Here is a 20,871-nt window from a genome sequence, read left to right as displayed (position 1 = left end):
GAGAGAGACTGGCAGGGCTGCTTTTATGATACCATAAACAGTCAAATGCACTGTTTTGATAGATCCTCTGCAGGCAGAGAGCCAAACAGGTTCCAGTTAGGGAACTGATTTATTCTGCTTCTTAGAGGGGAAACTGAGAGAGAGGGAATTGGGAAAGCAATGATTTTTTTATCACTTCATGTACATAGTGGCGAATGATAAAGCAGGAACCACAAATTAACCTTTTTATGGTGCGTGTGGGGGGTGTGGCTTTTTGCAGATATTTCTCCCACCAGCCAAGCTCTGTGTGAAGATGTGGTCACGGTTCTGACCGTTTTCTGTGAAAAGCTGGAGTCAGTGGACAGGTAACGCTGCAGACTCTCATTGACTCACTGATATATTTCTCTTGTCTCGATGTGGAGGTGAGAATTCAGTCAGACTGATCCAAACACAGAAACAAAAACACAGATATATGATTTTGGAGCAAAGGATGGGCCGACGTCACTGATAATCACTCTGCTTTCATTAGTGTTTCATCTCCTTTCAGTGTAAGTAATGAGAACAAACAGGAAAAGGTTGAAAAACTGCACATAGTTTAGCTCATCATGTGGTTTTAAATGTCAGCTTTACCACATTAAACAGTGTTTGCATGTTTCCTCTGCACTTCCATGGTTTCTTCCTGGAAGCTTCCTAGTTTAATACAGTAACCATTTCTTTATTTTAATCTCTCAGTGATAACCAGCTCCTGCAGCTACTCTACCTGGAGTGCATCCTGTCTATGCTCAGCAGCTGCCCTCCCACAATGCACCTCTTCAGAGGTTTCACAGACCTCGTGTGGTAAGACTCACTGAGTAAAATTTCATCAACTGGTCCCTCACTGTTGTCCTTAATTGAACTTGATTGTAGTCCGATGTAATCAATAAAAATCGCTAATGTTTCTCTTCCCAGGAAGCAGCTGTGCCCATCCCTGGTGGCAATCATGGGCAATCCCGTCAATGACAAAACTATTGCTTCCCACCACGGCTACTCAGCGGCATCAGACCGAGACCGCCTCTCAGAGAGACTCAGTTTAGGTAACTGAGTTTACTAAAGACTCCACTGTAGGAGGCGGTCAGTTTGTCTGTTTTTTTGCAACAATTTGAAAGCGAATATCAGTTGAAATTAATCTCTATCAGGGATTCAAGCGCCAAGAAAGGGGGGAAAATCAATATCTAATTACTGATCGCTCATAAATGGAGCCTGATGCAGCTGTGAAGATCACGACTGAAGCTAACAGTGTGAAAAGTGTTGGTTTCCACTCACTGCTGCAGCTTGTTTAAGGAGACATGAGTTCTCATAGGAGGAATCTTTCTATCAGCATGATTTCGTGGGTTCAGCTTCATGCCCCTCTTTGTTTTGTTCTCCCAGGAATGGGCCAGGAGGTGGACTCCTCCTGCGGAGGACTGTCCGATCAGGGCAGAGGTTCTGGCTGCTCCTCTAGCGCCCCTGCCAGGATTGCACCAGTAGTGCGCACAGTTTGCTACATTGCAGCAGAGCTGGTGCGTCTGGTGAGCTGCGTCGAGTCGATGAAACCGGTGCTCCAGTCGCTCTACCACAGGATCCTCCTCTACCCTCCTCCTCAGCACCGCACCGAGGCCATCCGCATCATGAAGGAGGTGGGATGAAGACACGCATTTCTCTACGTTTATAATATCATTTTTCACTGACAGGCAGCCTTTTGCTAATCTTTATTCAGCAAAGTTTTCACAAGTACCTCCGAGGATCATGCACTCGAAGGGGTCCAGTAACAATTTGACATTTGGAATAACGTGCCTGCATATGTTTTTAGAACCATGTCAGCAAAAGCTTTAATGCTTTCGTCTGTGGCAGATTCTGGGCAGCCCCCAGCGGCTGTATGACCTCGCCGGTCCCTGCATGGCTGAGCCTGAGACCAGGAAGAGATCATTCTCAAAGAGGAAGTCCCACCTGGACCTGCTCAGACTGTTAGTAACTCCTAACTTTTTTCACTTGGTGTTTCTGAAATTTAACAGTCTGAAATCTGTCACATGGATGTTTGTCCGTACTCTTTCTTTTGCTGCACATTGTTTCAATCGTCACTCGGTCCAAATTAAAGTAGAAATCAAAGTAATGTGTTCGCTCATGTCATTTGATACTGGCGATCAATCCTATACTGAGCTGATTGTTTCTGCTTCCCGTGGCAGAGTGATGGATGGGATGACAGAGGCTTGTATGAAAGGAGGCATCGAGGCATGTTACTCCTCCGTCTCTTGTGCCTGTGCTCTTCTCAGCGCACTGGATGAGCTGTCACAGGGCCGCGGCATCCAGCCTGAGCAGGTATGCAGACAACACACGGAACCACAGCATTAACCCTTTAAAGCCGGTCAGAGCAGCACGCTCTGTTTTGCATAACTATTTTAAAATCCCGGTAGCTCTGCAACCACGTGAGCTAGCGCAATAATTTTTTTTGCATATGAAACCGGAGGAGTTGTACTTACATCTTATGCCATCAGCTTGTCCTCGGTCACAGTTTCCTTCCACATATAGCTTTGCAAAAACTGCATAAAAAGCACTTGCAGCAACAAAAACATAATATTCCAGAAACACGCTTTGCCGATCCGATCAGCTGTTTGTAACACTTCCTACGTCCATCAGCGCGAACTATTGCATGTCCGCCATGACCTGCCTGAAACCGGAAGTGACGTCATTTTGCGGAAATGTAGTTTTTTACCATCAAGGCCTCATGAGCCTATACTGGTGTTTTTAAAAGTTATCTTTGACTTTATGACTTTCTGTGTGGTTTCTGGGATGCTTAGGACTCATATTGCACTGCTGGAAATAGTTTATTTTGATGCATATGCTGCTTTTTTGCAAATTTGCATTATAATATTTATTTTCATTTTTCCTGCAGTGTATAAAAATTGGTGTATTTCAAAAATAAAACTATGAAGACACTCAAAATAAATTTCCTGTGGTGGGAAACTATTTTGTGCAACTTTTTTGTATTTACAGTTTTGAGGGATAAGCCTCTTAAATTTCTCTAACTAGAAATAGATGTTAAAAAAACAAAAACGATTTTACATTTTTTGTAGCTTATTGCACTTTTTTGCAATTTATGTAATTACTATGCACTTAATGCAGACATATTATTAAAATCTGGGCTATAATGGTTGTATTGATGTATAGCAACTTGAAATGCTCCCAAAAATGGCTCCACAGCATGTAAAAATATAATATAAGCTCTGGCGGACTTGGTTCTATGGTAGGTCTTAAAGGGTTAAAGGGCCATTCTGGGGTCTACCGTATTACTTTTTTAAGTAGCACTTTTGTGCATGCAAAGGGTTTGGATTTAGTGTTCAGGCCAAAAGAAGGTCTCTATGCCACTGTGTGACCCAGTGATACTTCATGCATTCCTAGCAGCTAGTTTGACAGCCCTCAACCAATGAATGAGCAGCTCTGTCAGGGGCCGTCCATCATTAAAATGGATTTTGTTAACAAGTGACAGCTCTTGGGTCTCTGAATCAGAATGAATGAATATGGGCTCTAGTGTTGATACGTGTATATATACGCTCTCCAGGCTCGGCTTCTCCTCAGACGACTGGACGATCTGAAAGATGGAACCGAGTCGACACGTGAGTCCATGGAGATCAACGAGGCTGACTTCAGGTGGCAGAGACACATCCTGTCCTCAGAGCAGCCTCCGTGGGACCCCAGCTCTTCTTCCTCCAACGTGGCCACCACCGGCACCGCTGAGCGTAGCCCCGACATCAGCATCAGCATCACCACGGAAACGGGCCAAACCACCCTGGATTTAGAGGTGGGAGAGCTCGGCCACACTGTGGGCCACACCAGTCCGGAGGAGTGTGGAGAGGACGCTCGGCTCCCTTCGCCTTCTTTCTGTGGCGATCAGGAGGAAACCAAACACGAGCCGATCCCCGGGCCCAACCAGGGAGGCCAGAAGGAGGAAGGAGGGGTGCCCACAGGGGAGGTGGAGGGAAGAGGAGAGAAAGAAAGAGGTGGAGGCGGAGAGAGAGGAGGTGCAGTTCCTCCAGATGTGGTGCAAAGGAGTCACGCCCTCGTCTACCCCGACATCACGAACTTCCTGTCTGTGGAATCCAGGTCTCGGTCGCACCACGGAGGAGGGTCACGATACAGCGAGAGCAACTTCAGGTACTGCTGCTTCTCTAGCTGCTGAAATTATGATAAATAGTAATTAAGTAAAGAAAGAATATATAAATAATAAAAACAATCTCATGCCCACCAGCATGGAGGAGCAGGACCTGTCACGGACAGAGTTTGACTCGTGCGATCAGTACTCCATGGCTGCCGAGAAAGACTCGGGCCGCTCTGACGTCTCCGACATCGGGTCCGACAACGTGTCGCTGGCCGACGAGGACCAGCAGTTGTCCCGCGACTTCCCAGGTCACCGCTCCCTGCGCACTGCCGCCCTGTCCCTCAAACTGCTCCGCAACCAAGAGGCTGACCAGCAAAGCGCCAGACTGTTCGTGCAGTCTCTGGCTGGACAGCTGCCCCGCCTGCTGGGGCTGCCCACTGCCACGGAGGTGGACCTGTCGCTGCAGAACTTCTCTTCCACCTTCTGCTCTGGACTGCAGGCTGGTGAGTGAGGGGAGAAGGGAGGGAGGTTAGATTTACTGCAGTGGAGTGATTCCTGTTCTGCGATCTGCACGGGTTTGCTACTCAAACACACATATTTGCTCAGGGAGGAGATGGTTCTCCCTGTTTAAGTAAATATATTACACTGCAGGCATGCGCTGGGAATATCAGAGTGCAAAGACAAGAAAAATCTCTACTACTGCAAGAACTCAATGACAAGGAGACATGCTAAAAATCAGTTGTTTAAAGAATAACATCTATTGTTTCTTTTTTTCTACTGTAGATGATCTAAGTGCTGAGGTTCTCAACATTTTTGTGGTCATGGTTAAATTACATTTTCCAAAGGCTCCTTCCCAGTCCTAACACACCTTTAGTTGGTCTGATTAATACGATTTGCTCACGCTCACCAGTGAGCTTGCAGACTAATAAGCCAAAATTTACAGGAGCACGAACAGCTGCAGTGATTTCACTGTGATGTCTGCACAGCTGACGGAGGGTGGGTGCTTTGGGGATAAAAACTCTTCAGAAGAACAATTATGTGGAAATGCCACACTGGCTCCCTCACTCCTGGAACATTTATGATATCATGTTTCAGTCTGTCAACCCATCAATCAGGCAAATGAGCCACATCTCCTTATCCCATCGTCCAATCAGAAGACTGCTGACATTCGTTCAACCAATTAGCAGAGTTAGTGACGTCACAATGCACGGGTTCTCATACTAATGCAGTTTTTTCTGCTTCTGTGAGTGGCTCTCTGTCACTGCATTTTATATTTATTTACATTTCTTTTCATTTTATTTGACCTCAAAGGTGATTTTTTTTTTTTTTTGTAACTGAGCGAGGTAATAAAAATCTTGTTTGTTTGGACGCTATTGATTGATTCTTTGCTGAATCACTGTTAGTGCGAACGGTCATTTTCTAGCTGTTTGCATAAACAGCTAGCTTTTCTAGCTTTTTAGCTAACACTACTTAGCTTTTAGCTAATGCTAGCTCCTCTGTAAGTCTGTTTCCTGTGTCTTGACTGACAGGTCTGTAGCTTCCAGTGTTGGGGAGTAATGGAATACATGTACCGCCGTTACGTATTTAAAATAAAAAATATGAGTAACTGTATTCCGTTACAGTTACTGTTTAAAAAGGTGGTATTTAGAATACAGTTACTTTGTTGAAATAAATGGATTACACGGCGGTACTTCCCTGTTTCATATTGTGGCGGGTCAGGACTGTTTGGGTTTTGTTTGACAGCTACGTTCTGTAGTTCCAGGCAGCGTTACGGTTGCCATGGTTACAGGGTGCCGCTCTCTCTCTGCGTGTTTCCTGGGTGAGAGAGCGCCTGTTGTTGTTGTTGTGCTAAGCTAACAGGCAGAATGCTACAGGTATAGCTCTAAAGAATGTAGCATCATGGGCAGCGTAGTCCGTGCTGCAGGGAGAATGGACTGCCATACCCGTTATGTGTCTGTGAGCGAGGGAGGGAGAAAAAGGAAAAGTACGAGCTGTCATCGAGCAAAAACGGGAGCTGGAAGCATGTAAATATAATAATAACCACTGCAGCCAAGAAGAGAGCCTGACGAGCCCAGTTGTAAGTAAGCTATTAAGACTCGACTGTACACCGTGTTCGTGTTTTCCTCCAAAAACAATAAGTTCAGTTGGAGCAGCCTTTCAACGCCTCTCTCTGTCTCTCGCTAGCAAAGTTGACCCAGACAACAAAGTAAAGCTAGTTTTCGGCTACGAGCCCGACACGAACCCACCGTATTAGCCAGAGGTCCCTTTACTACGGTTCGGAGCCGCGGACCTTCAGTAACAGTAATAAATCACAGCAATAGTACATTCATGTAGTTGTAAACAGCATGATAATATATTAAGTAATCCAAAGTATTCAGAATACATTACTCTCATTGAGTTAACAGAATACGTTACAGAATACATTTTGGGGCATGTATTCTGTAATCTGTAATGGGATACATTTTAAAAGTAACCTTCCCAACACTGTGTACAATATATATGCATTTTCTAAATCACTCTAAATTTGATGATTTAGAAATCAAGACCATTACCTGTGGGGTCGGGGAACTGCCAGAGACTTTCCAGCCTGCCTTGTCTTATTTTTTTCTAATTTCTTTCAAGCCCATCTGTGTTTTTACCTCCTTATAATTAAATTAAATTATAATTAAAACCATAAAAGTTAAAGAAGTTGTTTCTGTTCTTCACACCTTCAGAAGTTAACTCTGGTTGTTCCTTCTAATAGATAATATTGACAGTCAGGGTACCTGAATGAATGTGAAGCTCTTTTCTTTGAAGTTTCAGTAAAAATCAGCTGTAGCAGAAAATATTGCATCTCAAATAAACAGCATAACTGTGTAGTGGAAGAAAACATCAAGCTTCAGATGCAGTTTTCTGTATGTGTGCGCTGCTTTGAGGAAACCTGGTAAAGTATTCAGGAGCTTAAATGAGTTCACTTTCGGTTTCTGGTGCAGATTGGGCTTCCTCTCTGTGGCGGTGTCCTGTGTGGGTCGTGGGTGTTGTTGTTCTTTCATAAACTCTCTGGACTTGTTCCATGTTTGTTTTTAAACGTCAGGGTTTTGCTTGCATGGATTTTTCTTTTTCCTGTTATTTGTGTGTAGTTTAAATGTAGTACGTTTATTTTCTTACAGTTATTAAGCAAAACTTTTTGCCTTGCAGTCATGACATCCATCGCTAAGGGCAGCAAGCCTGCTGGGAGTTTTTACATCAGCAGAGCAAAATTATGACTTAAATGAAATGTTACGCTCAGCTGACTTAATGAAATAGTTTGAGACTTGAAATCCCCAGAGCAGCTTTTTGATTAAAACACTTCAGTCGCCTTCAGCCAACAGATTGTATCTCGCTGCCTGCTCTCACCTGCGCACTCCCTTTCATTTCTCTCACTGTCTCAGTTTTCTTTCTTTCTTTTTCACTGGTGCTGTAGGTGTTATTATTCATATATAATCCGTCACCTTTGACCTCTGAGAACACCGACACGTCCTCTACAGATGTAACTTGTAATCCTAAATCTGTGTCCCTGCAGGTGGGATTCATTCCCCAGGTTTCGAGACAGGCGACACTCTGAGCTGCCAGTCTCTGATGAACGCAGACGGCCTTTACCTGGTGTCTTACTACGCTCTGCTGCTCAATCTCAAACTCTGCTGCTGCGGCTACTACAGGCGGCGAACGCTCACGCCCGTCCTCAGCCTGGTGAGAGCGAGTTTCGTTGCCTCTGATCAGTTTTCTCCGGTGTTTAAAGACAAAGATTCAAAGATAAGAAGTAAAACCAAACCAATGCAACTACATCCTGTAGTTTATTTAAAAGTATAGATGTATCTTTGTGTTCCTCTAGCCACACAACCACACAACTAAATACTGAATCAGCTCTACTTAGACATTTAAGCTACTTCAACTATTCAAACATAACAGCACTGAATTGGATGCAGTCACACTTAATGGGTGGACGTTTGTTCTGTTGTGCAGAAGGAGTTTGTGCGTCTGATCCAGAGCAGCGGCGTCCTCGTGGTTCTGTCTCAGGCCTGGATCGAGGAGCTTTACCACCAGGTGTTGGAGCGCAACCTGCTGGCTGAGTCTGGGTTCTCGGGTTCTTCAGAGGACCACACACTGCCGCTTATCACCATGCTGACAGGTACACACACACACACACACACACACCTGTACAGTTTCTACGTGCTCAGCTAGTCTCCACACACTGGCTCAAAAGGCCTCCACATAACAAGGGAAAAATATTGATTAAGAGATAAATGAAGCAACAGTATTTATTATGGAAGGTGCAAAAGAGTGTGTGTCTGTGAGAGAGCCCCTTATGCTACACTACACTGTCCATGTGGCTTCACATGACTGACAGAGAGCTCCCCCTACAGGCCTCACCAGCTGAGGAAATATGAATATATATGTAAATACACACACGTATGTGCTCAGATAAAACAAAAAAAGAAAATAAATAAAATAAAACAGTCTAAATGACATGAAATGACAATTATTAGGTCTGAAATGGAGTAGGAAGAAGTATAACATACTTATTAATCCCTACCCCATGCTCAACATTCTATTGAATCCCACTATTCACCTAATTCCCATCATCACTTACCCCACACAATAAACAAGGAGAACATGTATAAACATAGCTACAGTGATAGATATAATTTAGATACAATTTAGCATAGTTATATATACAATGGGTGATCAACTTTATCAGTTTCATATTCTTCCAAAATCAGTTTTCGAAACATCTTTATAAACTGACTAATGCTTGAACATTGCTGTAGGTCCACAGTAAAACTGTTCCACAGTTTTACCCCATAAATAGTAACACAAAAGGTTTTAACCTGTGTCCGTGCTTTAAGAGTCTTCAGATTTAATTTTCCCCTCAATTCATAGTCCCCTTCTCTGTCAAAAAACATCCTCTGTACATTTCCTGGTAACATATTGTATCTGGCTTTGTACATAATTTTTGCAGTTTTATATTTTATAAGATCCATAAACTTCAGAATTTTTAATTTCAAGAACATGATGTTAGTATGGTCTCTAAATCCTGCTTTAGTAATCATCCTGATTGCTTTTTTCTGAGTTTTACATAGTGGTTGAAGTGAAGTTTTGTATGTATTTCCCCAGATTTCCACACAGTATTCTAAATATGTCAATATAAGTGAACAGTAAAGTACCCGGAGTGATTTGGAAGGCAAAAAATGTTTAACTTTACTCAGTACAGAGATGCTTCTTGACAGTTTAGCTTGTATATGCTTTATGTCAGGTTTCCAGCAGATTTTGTTATCTATTATCACACCCAGAAATTTTGTTTCAGAAACTTGCTCTACTTCAACATTGTTTATTAACAATTTTGCTCCGGCATCTTTTTTACAATTTCCAAATAACATAAATGTAGTTTTTTTCAAATTTAGTGATAACTTGTTTCTGTCAAACCATGTTTTCAGTTTAATCATTTCTTGTGTGACAATTTCCAAAAGCTGCTGTGAATTCTCCCTTAAATTCAGCTTGTAGTTCGCGCCACACCATCAGTTTCATTTTACTTAACAAAAAGTCCCAGTTAAAAACATCTTTTGCTCTCCTTGACTGTTTCATCTCCAAATAAATTATTTGTTCCTGCAAACAGGGACCTGGCTAAATGCTGGTATTTATAGTAAAGCCTATAATTGCTCACATCATCTCCACGGGAAACTTTTTATCTGTTCAGTTATTGAGCTTTTCTATTAGCAGGGACCTAAAGGCTCTGTATGTTAATCCACAGACCTCCTAAATCTGTGTCTGATAGTTTCCTCAGGGCTGCCTGCAGCACAAAAGGTAGAGCAGGTCATCTAATTGAAAGGTTGGTGGTTCGAGCCCTTGCTGCTCCAGTCTGCACGGCAGTGTGCCTTTGGGGGAGATACTGAACCCCAGTTTGCTCAGACAGACTTTGGGATTTATTACATGCAGAGGGTATAAATTCAAATACTTGACATGTTGTGACTTCTCTGTTCCTCGTCTCTTAGACATTGACGGCTTGGGCAGCAGTGCAATCGGAGGTCAGCTGATCAGGAGAGCGTCGAGCCACGCGCCGCTCGGCTGTGAAAAGCCGTGCAGTGACGCTGTGATGGCAGGTCAGTAGCACTTACTGAGAACGTAGTTAACATTTAATTCTCCTCAGTCAGCAGCTCTTTCTTCACAGGGTTTTCATGTTTGGATTATATTTCAGGGGAGCTTTACTTGAGTTCGCTGAGCCTGTAAATGCTACTAAAGTGCTGCGCTGGTAATCATTAGAAACCACAACATTAGCAGAAGTATCTCAGAGCAGAGCTGCATGGTCAAGACATGCAGGTTTTTTAAAAATGTTGTATTTACTGGTGCAAAACATAACAGATGAACATTTGTAAGTTTCATGTCCTGCTGCAGAGTAGGTCTGCAGGAACGTTGACAGGAAACCTGCAGGTTTTAAATATAATCATGCTTCAGTGATGTTGTGTGTTTGGATTTGACCTTCTGTAACTGAAAGAGCAAGAAGCTGCATTGCAAACGAAAGATGAGACAAGCTGGGGAAAAGCTGGGTAGAAAGAGGGCAGTGAGCACCTGTGCTGTTTCCTGCAGGATTAAGCCTTAACTGCTGCTGGCTGACTCACCCCTGACATTTATGCTCATCTTGTGTGTTTTGTGTGTGTCACCATTTAAAAAACCGACCCTTGTTTTTCAGGAGCTGTGTTCTCACGCTTCATCCTCACCGGTGTTTGGAAAAACCTGATCGATGTTCTGTCCACACCGCTGACCGGTCGCATGGCGGGCAGCTCCAAGGGCCTGGCCTTCATCCTGGGGGCAGAGGGGGTCAAAGAGCAGAGCCAGAGGGAGAGAGACACCATCTGCCTGAGTTTAGACGGCCTGCGTAAAGCTGCTGCGCTCAGCTGCGCCCTGGGTGTGTGAAGCGTGTTTCATGTATTAATAAGACAAATGCATATCATCTCTCATCCCTGTGGGGGAGGATTTGTGCTCCCTCCCTATAGCACAGGCAAAGGTCAGGATTATTCACTAGACATCTGTCCTGCAGCTGGAGCAGATTCTAGGTACAGTAATTTTTATTAGCAGCCACTCAGCACTGTTTTTAATCAGCACGTCCTGTCACAGCTCACTAAACTCGAGGACTGATTTATTTAGGGGCCTGAAGAAGTGCAGTGTGAAACATGATGAGTTTGAAATGTAAACGCTTAATCCAAATATATCCGTACTGTGGATTCAAATATTACACTTAGATTACAGCATGCACACACAGATGTTTTGGCCAGTGTGATTTCTTCTTCATGTGATTTGTTATAAGATAGCAGATGCTAAAGATGTGAAATATTGTGCTAAAATATTTCTACTTCAGATTATTTTCTGCAGCAGTTACAGCCTCTCTTTCTTTGTTTGGTATTTAGCTGTAAAGCATTTTCCATCACTGGTTTAGCATTAAGACAGTTAGCATAGATAACTTATAAACGCTCGATGTAATTAAAACTAAATAACAGGGGCCCTAGAGTTGAGCCGTGTGGGACACCGCAGGAAAAAGCAAATGGACACAAAGACTCCGGCACAGACGGTGAAACCTTTGAGATACGGTTCAGCATGAATTTCTTCTTCTTCTTCTTGTCCTTAGCGGGCGACCAGCGGCGGTGGTCTGCCGCGCAACCAGTACGTTGCTGTAGATGCCGCAGGTTCTCTTGCTTGACCAACGATTATCTTCCACGCTTTTCGATCTAAGGCGATGGTTCTTGCCTGCTCGAGGTCAAGTCGAAGGGCCTTCAAATCATCCTGGATTTGTTTCATCCATGTCTTCTTTGGTGCATTTCGATGCACCCTCCAATCGGTGGGGCGGGTCAACCAGAGTAGGCCATGGGGATAGCGGCTCGGGTCCATTGACAAATGTGGCCAAACCAACGGAGTCGGCGGCGCTGGATTAGGTCGCCGATCATCGGTTGGCTGCCGCAGCTGGTGAGGATGGTGTCATTCGAATGACGGTTGCGAGGGGAAACGCCGAGAATGCATCTAAGACAACGCATTTGGAAAACTTCGAGCTTGCTCAGGTCGTGTTTGAGCATGTATTTGGTGGAAGAAATGCAGAAATAAGGTCTCGATGTAATAAGATAGAACAATGAGCTGCAAGTTATTTGGCCACAACCTTCAGAAGTAGAAAGACTGAACTGAAATGTTGTTGTTTGCTTCTTCCAGTCAGCAGAATAAGCATGAGAGAGCACCGGGGAGGACTTGCTGCCAGATGGCTTTATTGTTCACTTTTAGCCGCAGTAACTGTCAGGATGGCAAAACTGCACAAATGAAGTCAGAGTGAAAAAGGTTCAGACTGTAGAGGCTGTCAGAGGCAGACAAAACGCTGTTATTGTTATCGTGGCTCAAGAGTCGGAAGGTTGCCGGTTCGAGCCCCGGCTCGGACAGTCTCGGTCGCTGTGTCCTTGGGCAAGACACTTCACCTACCGCCTACTGGTGTTGGCCAGAGGGGCCGATGGCGCGATGTGGCAGCCTCGCTTCTGTCAGTCTGCCCCAGGGCAGCTGTGGCTACAACTGTAGCTGCCTCCACCAGTGTGTGAATGGGTGGATGACTGGAAAACGCTGTTATTCTAATTCTAACATGGAGTTTACCGCCCTCGTGTGAGCTCAGACCCTCTCAGCTCCCGCCACAGCACAGGTCTAATTACACAGAATAATTGAGAACTTTTTAATTGATATTAAACATGTTTTGGAAGCTTATGGGGTCACGGGAACTAATGAAAACTAATGAAAACCGCTTGACACGTGACTTTTTAAGCGATTAAGCACTTTAAACTTTCCTGTTAGAAGTCCTGGATATTCATTGACCCTGAATAGTCGTCTGAACCAAGTGCCAGCGGCCGTTTGGCTGGTCCGCCTTAAAGCTCTGTCCCATGTTTTTAGCTCGGGGATCCTTTCGTTTCCACCTCGACGTTTGGCAGCCACTGAAAAGGGACGCCAGAATAACACCAGTGTGCTGAGTGCAGATTAGTGTTCAAACGTGAACACTGGGCAAAGCTGTCAACCATAAAAATACGAAACACAGGTGCTTCCTTAAAACACTCCAGTTTTAGGCACATTTTACATTTCATCTGGTTTCAGCTCATTTTACACACTGAATGCAGCAAAGACGATGACTCTCCTCTCTTGCTGGTATAACTTTTCTCTTCGTGCTGGAAGTGCAGACTGGAGGCCACGTCGTGCCCAGTTTTACTTCATACTTTGACATCGTTTCAACGTAGCATGCACACCTTTTTGATTTAAGTCATATCAGTTGTTTCTTCACGTTCTGTTGATAACTTGAGTCCATGAGGGCTTTAAATGATCTTTCCAATAAGCACGTTTAAACCATGGAGGGAGATGAATCTGCTGTTGATCATCTGTACTCCACTCCATGCTTCAAACGTTTAAATGTAAAAACAGAAATTATCAGTAAAGCATTTATTGGGCATTTCATAGTGCCTAAACATCCCCTCACGGTACTGTAGGCTTTTAATGTTTCTGCCATACTTTGAGCTTTGACTCGTACTCACACGGGGAAGGTTTTGCTGAGTTCTGATTTTCCTTGTCAGCTTCATTATGTATCACATTAATCACATTTGACACCAGTGGCAGGTGCCCAATAGCAGCCAGCACCTGTTCGACGCTGTGCAGCTCCTCTGGAGGTTAACTGTGAGTTTTACTTCCAAAATGTTAAATGCAAGTGTTACAGAGGATGTCAGGGGAAATGCAGTTTACTTATCAACCGCTGTCAGATGTCTGTGAGGATCACTAGCATTAAAGGACAGTGGCACATCCCTGCATGGGAGCAAATCAGATTGAAATTAGTGCAGAAGGACTAATGAATATGAATGAACACATGGCGCACGACCTCCTCAGTTGGAGGTAGATTCATTGGTAGATTCTGAATCTGGATGATGGCTGAAATGTTGCATTTTTAATGTGCAGGGATGATGTTTTGTGGATGAATGAAACGGCACGTCTTTACTTTGTGTGTGTGTGCGTCTGTCAGGTGTGGCTGCCAACTGTGCTTCGGCTTTAGCCCAGATGGCTGCAGCCTCCTGTGTGCAGGAAGAGAAGGAGGAGAAGGAGGCGGGGGAGACGGGAGACGCTATCGCGCAAGGTATTTTCACACAAACACAAACACACGCTTGTTCGGACGTTTGCATGTAACAGACACACAAAAACCTTCAATTTGAATCAAGCTCATCATCGTCACACACAATCAAGGGGTAAAAACACAAATTAGTGCTAATTTGTGTTTTCCTAGTTAGAAAGCCCAGATAAAGGAAATATCTGGAATATTGATAAGGACTCGAGAAAAGAACCGTGTGCTGAGAATCTGAATGACCTGACACTAACCTGTTTGACATGCTGTACTGAAACTACAGCGTGTAAATGTGGACTACAAAACATCGTTGCTTTGCTAACAGTACGCAGCAGCTGGATTTACTAAGGAGCTCACGGTGACTGAACGTCACAGTCTTGGGTATTTTTTTATACATTTGTAGGAGCTTCCCTTTCAAGAAGAAAATATTTAAATGAGTAACATAGACATGATTTACAAAGTCTGAAGCATGCACTTTACTGCAAAATGCTCAACATTTGCCAAAAAACAAAGCTTATGTCTGTTGTGGTTGTGATCGATGCTTCCAGGAGTCTTTATCTGTTTGGAATAACAGGCCACAGCCTAAACTTTGGGAATCATTTCTACTGGAGACAAAAGCAATGATAAAAACAAGATGTGGGAACTTGTGACATCTAGTGACAGCTGCTACAAACTGCTGGCAGCATTTACTGCGATGCAAAATTAATGTTAATATATTTCCTCAAACGGAGAGTCAGTTTTGTTAAAGCTCATCTCAGATCAGTTCAAGCACAATGTTCAGGGCGTCTGTGATATTTAAAATCCACTTTACTGTGTGTGTGTGTGTGTGTCTCCAGTGAAGCAGCGTGTTGAGCAGCGTCTGGAGCAGATCGGCCGTCCTCAGGGAGTTCGCCTCCACACAGCTCATGTGTTGTGCATGGACGCCATCCTGAACGTTGGCCTGGAGATGGGCAGCCACAACCATGACTGCTGGCCTCACGTGTTCAGGTACGTTTGTTTATCCTGTAAAATATACGTCACATATCATATATATCAAGCTCGGAAATGGTCGTATGTGAAGCTCATAAGAGGGATGAAACTTCTAGAACTTCATGTCTGTGAAGGTTCTCAGTCATCCAGGTCATCGTAGTCAAAGGAGCTTGCAAAGAAAAGCGTCTGGACTTCTTTAAGTTACTTGAAGACGTTTCACCTTCATCCGAGAAGCTTCTTCAGTTCTAAGGTCAAATGGTGGAGAGTCCCAGATATAACCCTAGTGGGAGTTTCCCCCCACAGAGGGACAAAAGGACCCCCTGATGATCCTCTAATCGCCTGAGCCAAGGTGTGGAACTGGGTGTGGGTCCCAATCAGCCAGAGTTTCGGGTGGGTTCATTGTGAAACCTGGCCCCACCTTATCATGCGAATTCCTTAGGTCAGATGGCCCAGGGTGTGAGTGGGCGTTAAGGCGTCTGGGGAGGGATCTCAAAACTGGATTATAGATGGCAGAGAGTTGGTGTCGTAAACCACCGCCTCTGTTCAAAGATGGTCGCTCACAGTGGACATAGATGGCTTCTTTCACTCCTCTTTCAAACCATCTGTCCTCTCTGTCCAAAATGTGAACATTGGCATCCTCGAAAGAGTGACCTTTATCCTTAAGATGCAGATGGACAGCTGAATCTTGTCCTGTGGAGGTCGCTCTTCTGTGTTGTGCCATGCGCTTGTGAAGTGGCTGTTTGGTCTCTCCAATGTAGAGGTCTGGGCATTCCTCGCTGCACTGTACAGCATACACCACATTGTTAAGTCTGTGTTTTGGCGTTTTGTCTTTCGGGTGAACCAGTTTTTGTCTGAGTGTGTTGCTGGGTCTGAAGTACACCGGGATGTCATGCTTGGAGAAAACCCTCCTGAGTTTCTCTGATACACCGGCTACATAGGGGATGACAATGTTGTTGCGCCTGTCCTTCTTATCCTCCCTCGCTGGTGTCTGATCTTCTTTTCTGTGCCTCTTTGCTGACTTTAAAAACGCCCATTTAGGATAGCCGCACGTTTTGAGTGCTTCCTTTACATGTGTGTGTTCCTTCTTTTTCCCTTCAGGCTTAGAGGGAACATGTTCTGCCCGGTGGTGTAGGGTCCTGATTACTCCAAGTTTGTGTTCCAGAGGGTGATGGGAGTCAAACAGGAGGTACTGGTCCGTGTGTGTGGGCTTCCGGTAAACTTCGATGTTGAGGTTGCCATTCTCTTCAATGTGCACAGCACAGTCCAGGAAAGGCAAACAGTCGTCCTTCGTGTCTTCCCTGGTGAACTTGATGTCAGATTTGCACACTGTTAGACCTCTGCCTCACCACCACATATTTCAAATACAACGAAGGCTATTACAGACAAAAACATGGCTGTGCCATGGGCTCCCCCGTGTCACCTATTGTAGCCAACCTTTACATGGAGGAAGTGGAAAGCAAGGCTCTTGGCTCTTTCAAAGGAAGAGTACCCAGCCACTGGTACAGATATGTAGACGACACCTGGGTCAAAATCAAGACACAAGAAGTGGAATCCTTCACTGCGCACATCAACGCTGTGGATAAAAACATCAAGTTCACCAGGGAAGACACGAAGGTATGACTGTTTGCCTTTCCTGGACTGCGCTGTGCACATTGAAGAGAATGGCAACCTCAACATCGAAGTTTACCGGAAGCCCACACACACGGACCAGTACCTCCTGTTTGACTCCCATCACCCTCTGGAACACAAACTTGGAGTAATCAGGACCCTACACCACCGGGCAGAACATGTTCCCTCTAAGCCTGAAGGGAAAAAGAAGGAACACACACATGTAAAGGAAGCACTCAAAACGTGCGGCTATCCTAAATGGGCGTTTTTAAAGTCAGCAAAGAGGCACAGAAAAGAAGATCAGACACCAGCGAGGGAGGATAAGAAGGACAGACGCAACAACATTGTCATCCCCTATGTAGCCGGTGTATCAGAGAAACTCAGGAGGGTTTTCTCCAAGCATGACATCCCGGTGTACTTCAGACCCAGCAACACACTCAGACAAAAACTGGTTCACCCGAAAGACAAAACGCCAAAACACAAACTTAACAATGTGGTGTATGCTGTACAGTGCAGCGAGGAATGCCCAGACCTCTACATTGGAGAGACCAAACAGCCACTTCACAAGCGCATGGCACAACACAGAAGAGCCACCTCCACAGGACAAGACTCAGCTGTCCATCTGCATCTAAAGGTCAAAGGTCACTCTTTCGAGGATGCCAATGTTCACATTTTGGACAGAGAGGACAGATGGTTTGAAAGAGGAGTGAAAGAAGCCATCTATGTCCACTGTGAGCGACCATCTTTGAACAGAAGCGGTGGTTTACGACACCAACTCTCTGCCATCTATAATCCAGTTTTGAGATCCCTTCCCAGATGCCTTAACGTCCACTCACATCCTGGGCCATCTGACCTCAGGAATTCGCATGATAAGGTGGGGCCAGGTTTCACAATGAACCCACCCGAAACTCTGGCTGATTGGGACCCACACCCAGTTCCACACCTTGGCTCAGGTGATTAGAGGATCATCAGGGGGTCCTTTTGTCCCTCTGTGGGGGGAAACTCCCACTAGGGTTATATCTGGGACTCTCCACCATTTGACCTTAGAACTGAAGAAGCCTCTCGGATGAAGGTGAAACGTCTTCAAGTAACTTAAAGAAGTCCAGACACTTTTCTTTGCAAGCTCCTTTGACTTCTAGAACTTCAAATCACTTTCAGGGTGACCGAGTACATCAGCTCACTGGAGCACACCCACTTCAGCGATGGCTCTGCCCAGCCGTCCTCTCTGACCACAATCACCCAGCAGAGCCAACAGATGGCTGGCATCGACCTCGGGCTGGAGTTGAGCTGCGAACCCAGCCCCGAGGCCTCGGACCTGAGCCTGAGCCAGCCGGTCATCCAGCCGCTTTCCATCCAGGAGCTGCTGAAGGAGAGCGGCAGAGGGGGCCGAGGCCTGGACCTGAAGAGCGGCAGCCTGATGACCGGCACCAGCGCCGCCAAGGCTGTGTGCACGCTGTCAACACAGGCCGACAGGTAGAGACTGAACAAAAACCACAGCAACAGGATAGACTGGCAATCCAGACACTTTCTACATGTGAGGTTCCAGGTGTTGCACCAGTGCTGTTAGTTGTGTTTTGATTTTGTTTTATTAAATTAAGTCATTATTTCAGAGAGTTGTTGCACTGAGGTGCAACTTCAGAGACTTGGATACTGAGTTGTTTTATGTTTTTTATATCTTTTTCATTTTATAGGGATTTAATCTTGCTAAAGACTAACAGAAGATGGGTTCAGTTTTATTTATACTTGCACTCTGACAGCGATGAAAAGACTCAGTTCTCTCTTTCGTCCACTTTAACTCTAACGAGGTCACAGTTATCTTTCAGACTCTCAGATCTTTCCTGCCGTGTTTTCTGCAGACATCACATCCTGACAAGAGTAAATAATGTACGCGATGAAAGGCAAAACAAGAGAATTATGTGGTGCAATATTCATTTTATCTCTATTATCTAATTTTAATTATTGTTAGAAATTAAACTATGATGAGCTGCGCAGCCATAACTAATAAGGTCACCACGGGCAACAAGACGGTGTAAATAGAAACAGACTAAGACGTTTCACAGTGGGTTTAGTTTCTAACTGAAGTGCAGCAGCAGTGTTAGCGCCGTGTTCCATTAACAGCCAGCACGACCGAGGCTCTTAATGACTTTATCGTCCAAATCCACGTTACACCAACATTTGGTGCTCAGCAGGTGTTCCCGAGCTTGCTTTTATAGCCAAAAGATGGCAGCAGTGGTGCAGAGCTACTGCTGTGTGTGTGTGTGTGTGTGTGTGTGTGTGTGTGTGACACACTTTCTTTGATGAGTCATTTGGTATTTGGACCCTAAATGTAAAAGTGTAACAGTGTTTTGTGCTTGTTGTTACTGGATGACACTCAGGATTAGAGACTGATGTCCTCACACGTGTACAAACACGTATGCATATGTGTGCGTGCCACTTGTTACGGCTCGCACACGGCCGCAGCAACCGTGGACTTGTTTGCGTGTTCGTTCCGAGGATCATCTCTTACGTAACCAGTTATCTGGGCTGCTTTTAGGAGCGTATATTAATAAAAAATTATCCCTGATCTTTTGGAACAGATGGACTGAACACATTTACAAGCTCAAAGTGGCAACAACCGTAGTAAATACTGCTGCACGGGGCTGGCCTATATGTGCTTAGAGGGCAGTGAACAGGGAAGCTTTGCAAGTATTTCAGTGTAGGACGTAAACTTGCATGGCAGCGTTGCGTTACCTTTGCACTGTAGACGTTCATGTGAGTGTATGAAATGCTTTCTGTGTGTTTCAGGTTATTTGAAGAAGGCACCACCAAACTAAACCTGGTTGGTCTGGTTGGTTTCCTGCAGCAGCTCAGAAAAGCTTCTCAGTCTCAGCTGTTTGACTCTCCCACCGAGACTGGAGACTATTCACTGGCAATGCCAGGTACACACTTTGCATTAATTCAGTGCACATTATATTGACTGGCTGACTTTACTAATGCTTCAGTAAATGCATGTGAGCACTCTGGGCAAAAGCCCCCACTCCACCCCACCCCTCACTCCATGCATGGGCTGACCATAGACTGTATAAAAAAGATGGACATACTCAAGGAGATGCCACCAATTGGTTTTGGGCTCTACGCTCTGAAACGTATGGAACGCCAGGACTGCCATAATGAATTAATTAAATACACCATTAAATAATTAATTAAAATCAGAAATAATTAATTACATAAATATTTACGACACATTTAATTAATTATTTATTTATTTCACATTTTAATTAATTATTGCCACATTTAAATAATTATTTAATGGTGTATTTAATTAATTCATTTTGGCAGAGTTGACTTCTTCAGGTCTCACCACGAAATAATTTTATCTGTCAACCTCACCCATCAAACTCAGGGGGCGGGGTTAACGCTGCCATGCAGCTTCTCTAACATTTGATTGGTTGCCGTGCAAAGTAAGGGAAGACATAAAGAAAGAATAAATAAATAAATAAATAAATATGTCAATAATTAATTAAATGTGTCAATAATTAATTAATTACATGTGTTGTAAATATTTATGTCATTAATTATTTCTGATTTTCATTAATTATTGCCACATTTAATTAATTATTTAATGGTGTATTTAATTAATTCATTATGGCAGTCCTGGCGTTCCATAGGAACGTGACGAGCTGCTGTCACGTAGTATCTGGATAAAAGGCTGAGATGCTAAGCTATCAGCCAATAATTGCATTAGATTGGTTAGCAAGCAGCATCCATAAAGTGTACAGGTGCATCACACAGACACAAATACCTGCTCACTAATTAAAGTAACAGATTTTAAAAACTTATTATTACATTTTAATCATCAAACTGGAGCACAGAGTTCACAGAGTGGGCTGCGTGAGAGCAATTATTCTCTGTCAGATATTTGCATTCAGAAATCTTTCAGAAGGCAGCAGGAGCGTGAATGCAGAGGTGCAGATGAGTGACCCAGTGAAATGTTAAACAGTCGAAACTGTGTTTGCTTTAATAGCAGGTGAAATTGGCCAAGTTAAAAACTGGCTTCTCTTCACAAAGATTTTGGCTTCACTTCAACACAAATAAA

At 44.2% G+C, this 20,871-nt stretch overlaps 1 protein-coding gene across 1 annotated transcript in view; it reads left to right on the top strand.

Annotated features, from left to right (window-relative positions):
- The window catches only part of arfgef3 (ARFGEF family member 3), a 54,255-nt gene that overhangs the window by 15,971 nt on the left and 17,413 nt on the right, over positions 1–20,871 (top strand). The window contains exons 8-23 of the mRNA XM_087849963.1: positions 260–344; positions 712–816; positions 928–1,052; positions 1,387–1,634; positions 1,849–1,961; positions 2,181–2,313; positions 3,554–4,146; positions 4,241–4,593; positions 7,632–7,798; positions 8,072–8,237; positions 10,099–10,206; positions 10,794–11,009; positions 14,124–14,234; positions 15,056–15,206; positions 17,955–18,269; positions 19,581–19,714. Of these exons, the coding sequence (XP_087706089.1) occupies positions 260–344; positions 712–816; positions 928–1,052; positions 1,387–1,634; positions 1,849–1,961; positions 2,181–2,313; positions 3,554–4,146; positions 4,241–4,593; positions 7,632–7,798; positions 8,072–8,237; positions 10,099–10,206; positions 10,794–11,009; positions 14,124–14,234; positions 15,056–15,206; positions 17,955–18,269; positions 19,581–19,714 (3,123 nt within the window). The remainder of the gene's footprint in view (positions 1–259; positions 345–711; positions 817–927; positions 1,053–1,386; positions 1,635–1,848; positions 1,962–2,180; positions 2,314–3,553; positions 4,147–4,240; positions 4,594–7,631; positions 7,799–8,071; positions 8,238–10,098; positions 10,207–10,793; positions 11,010–14,123; positions 14,235–15,055; positions 15,207–17,954; positions 18,270–19,580; positions 19,715–20,871) is intronic.

This window comes from Neolamprologus brichardi, chromosome 13 (genome assembly GCF_056152115.1).
Source record: "Neolamprologus brichardi isolate AB-2024 chromosome 13, ASM5615211v1, whole genome shotgun sequence".
In the NCBI taxonomy this organism is placed as follows: domain Eukaryota; kingdom Metazoa; phylum Chordata; class Actinopteri; order Cichliformes; family Cichlidae; genus Neolamprologus; species Neolamprologus brichardi.
This window is presented reverse-complemented; position numbering and strand designations above follow the sequence as displayed.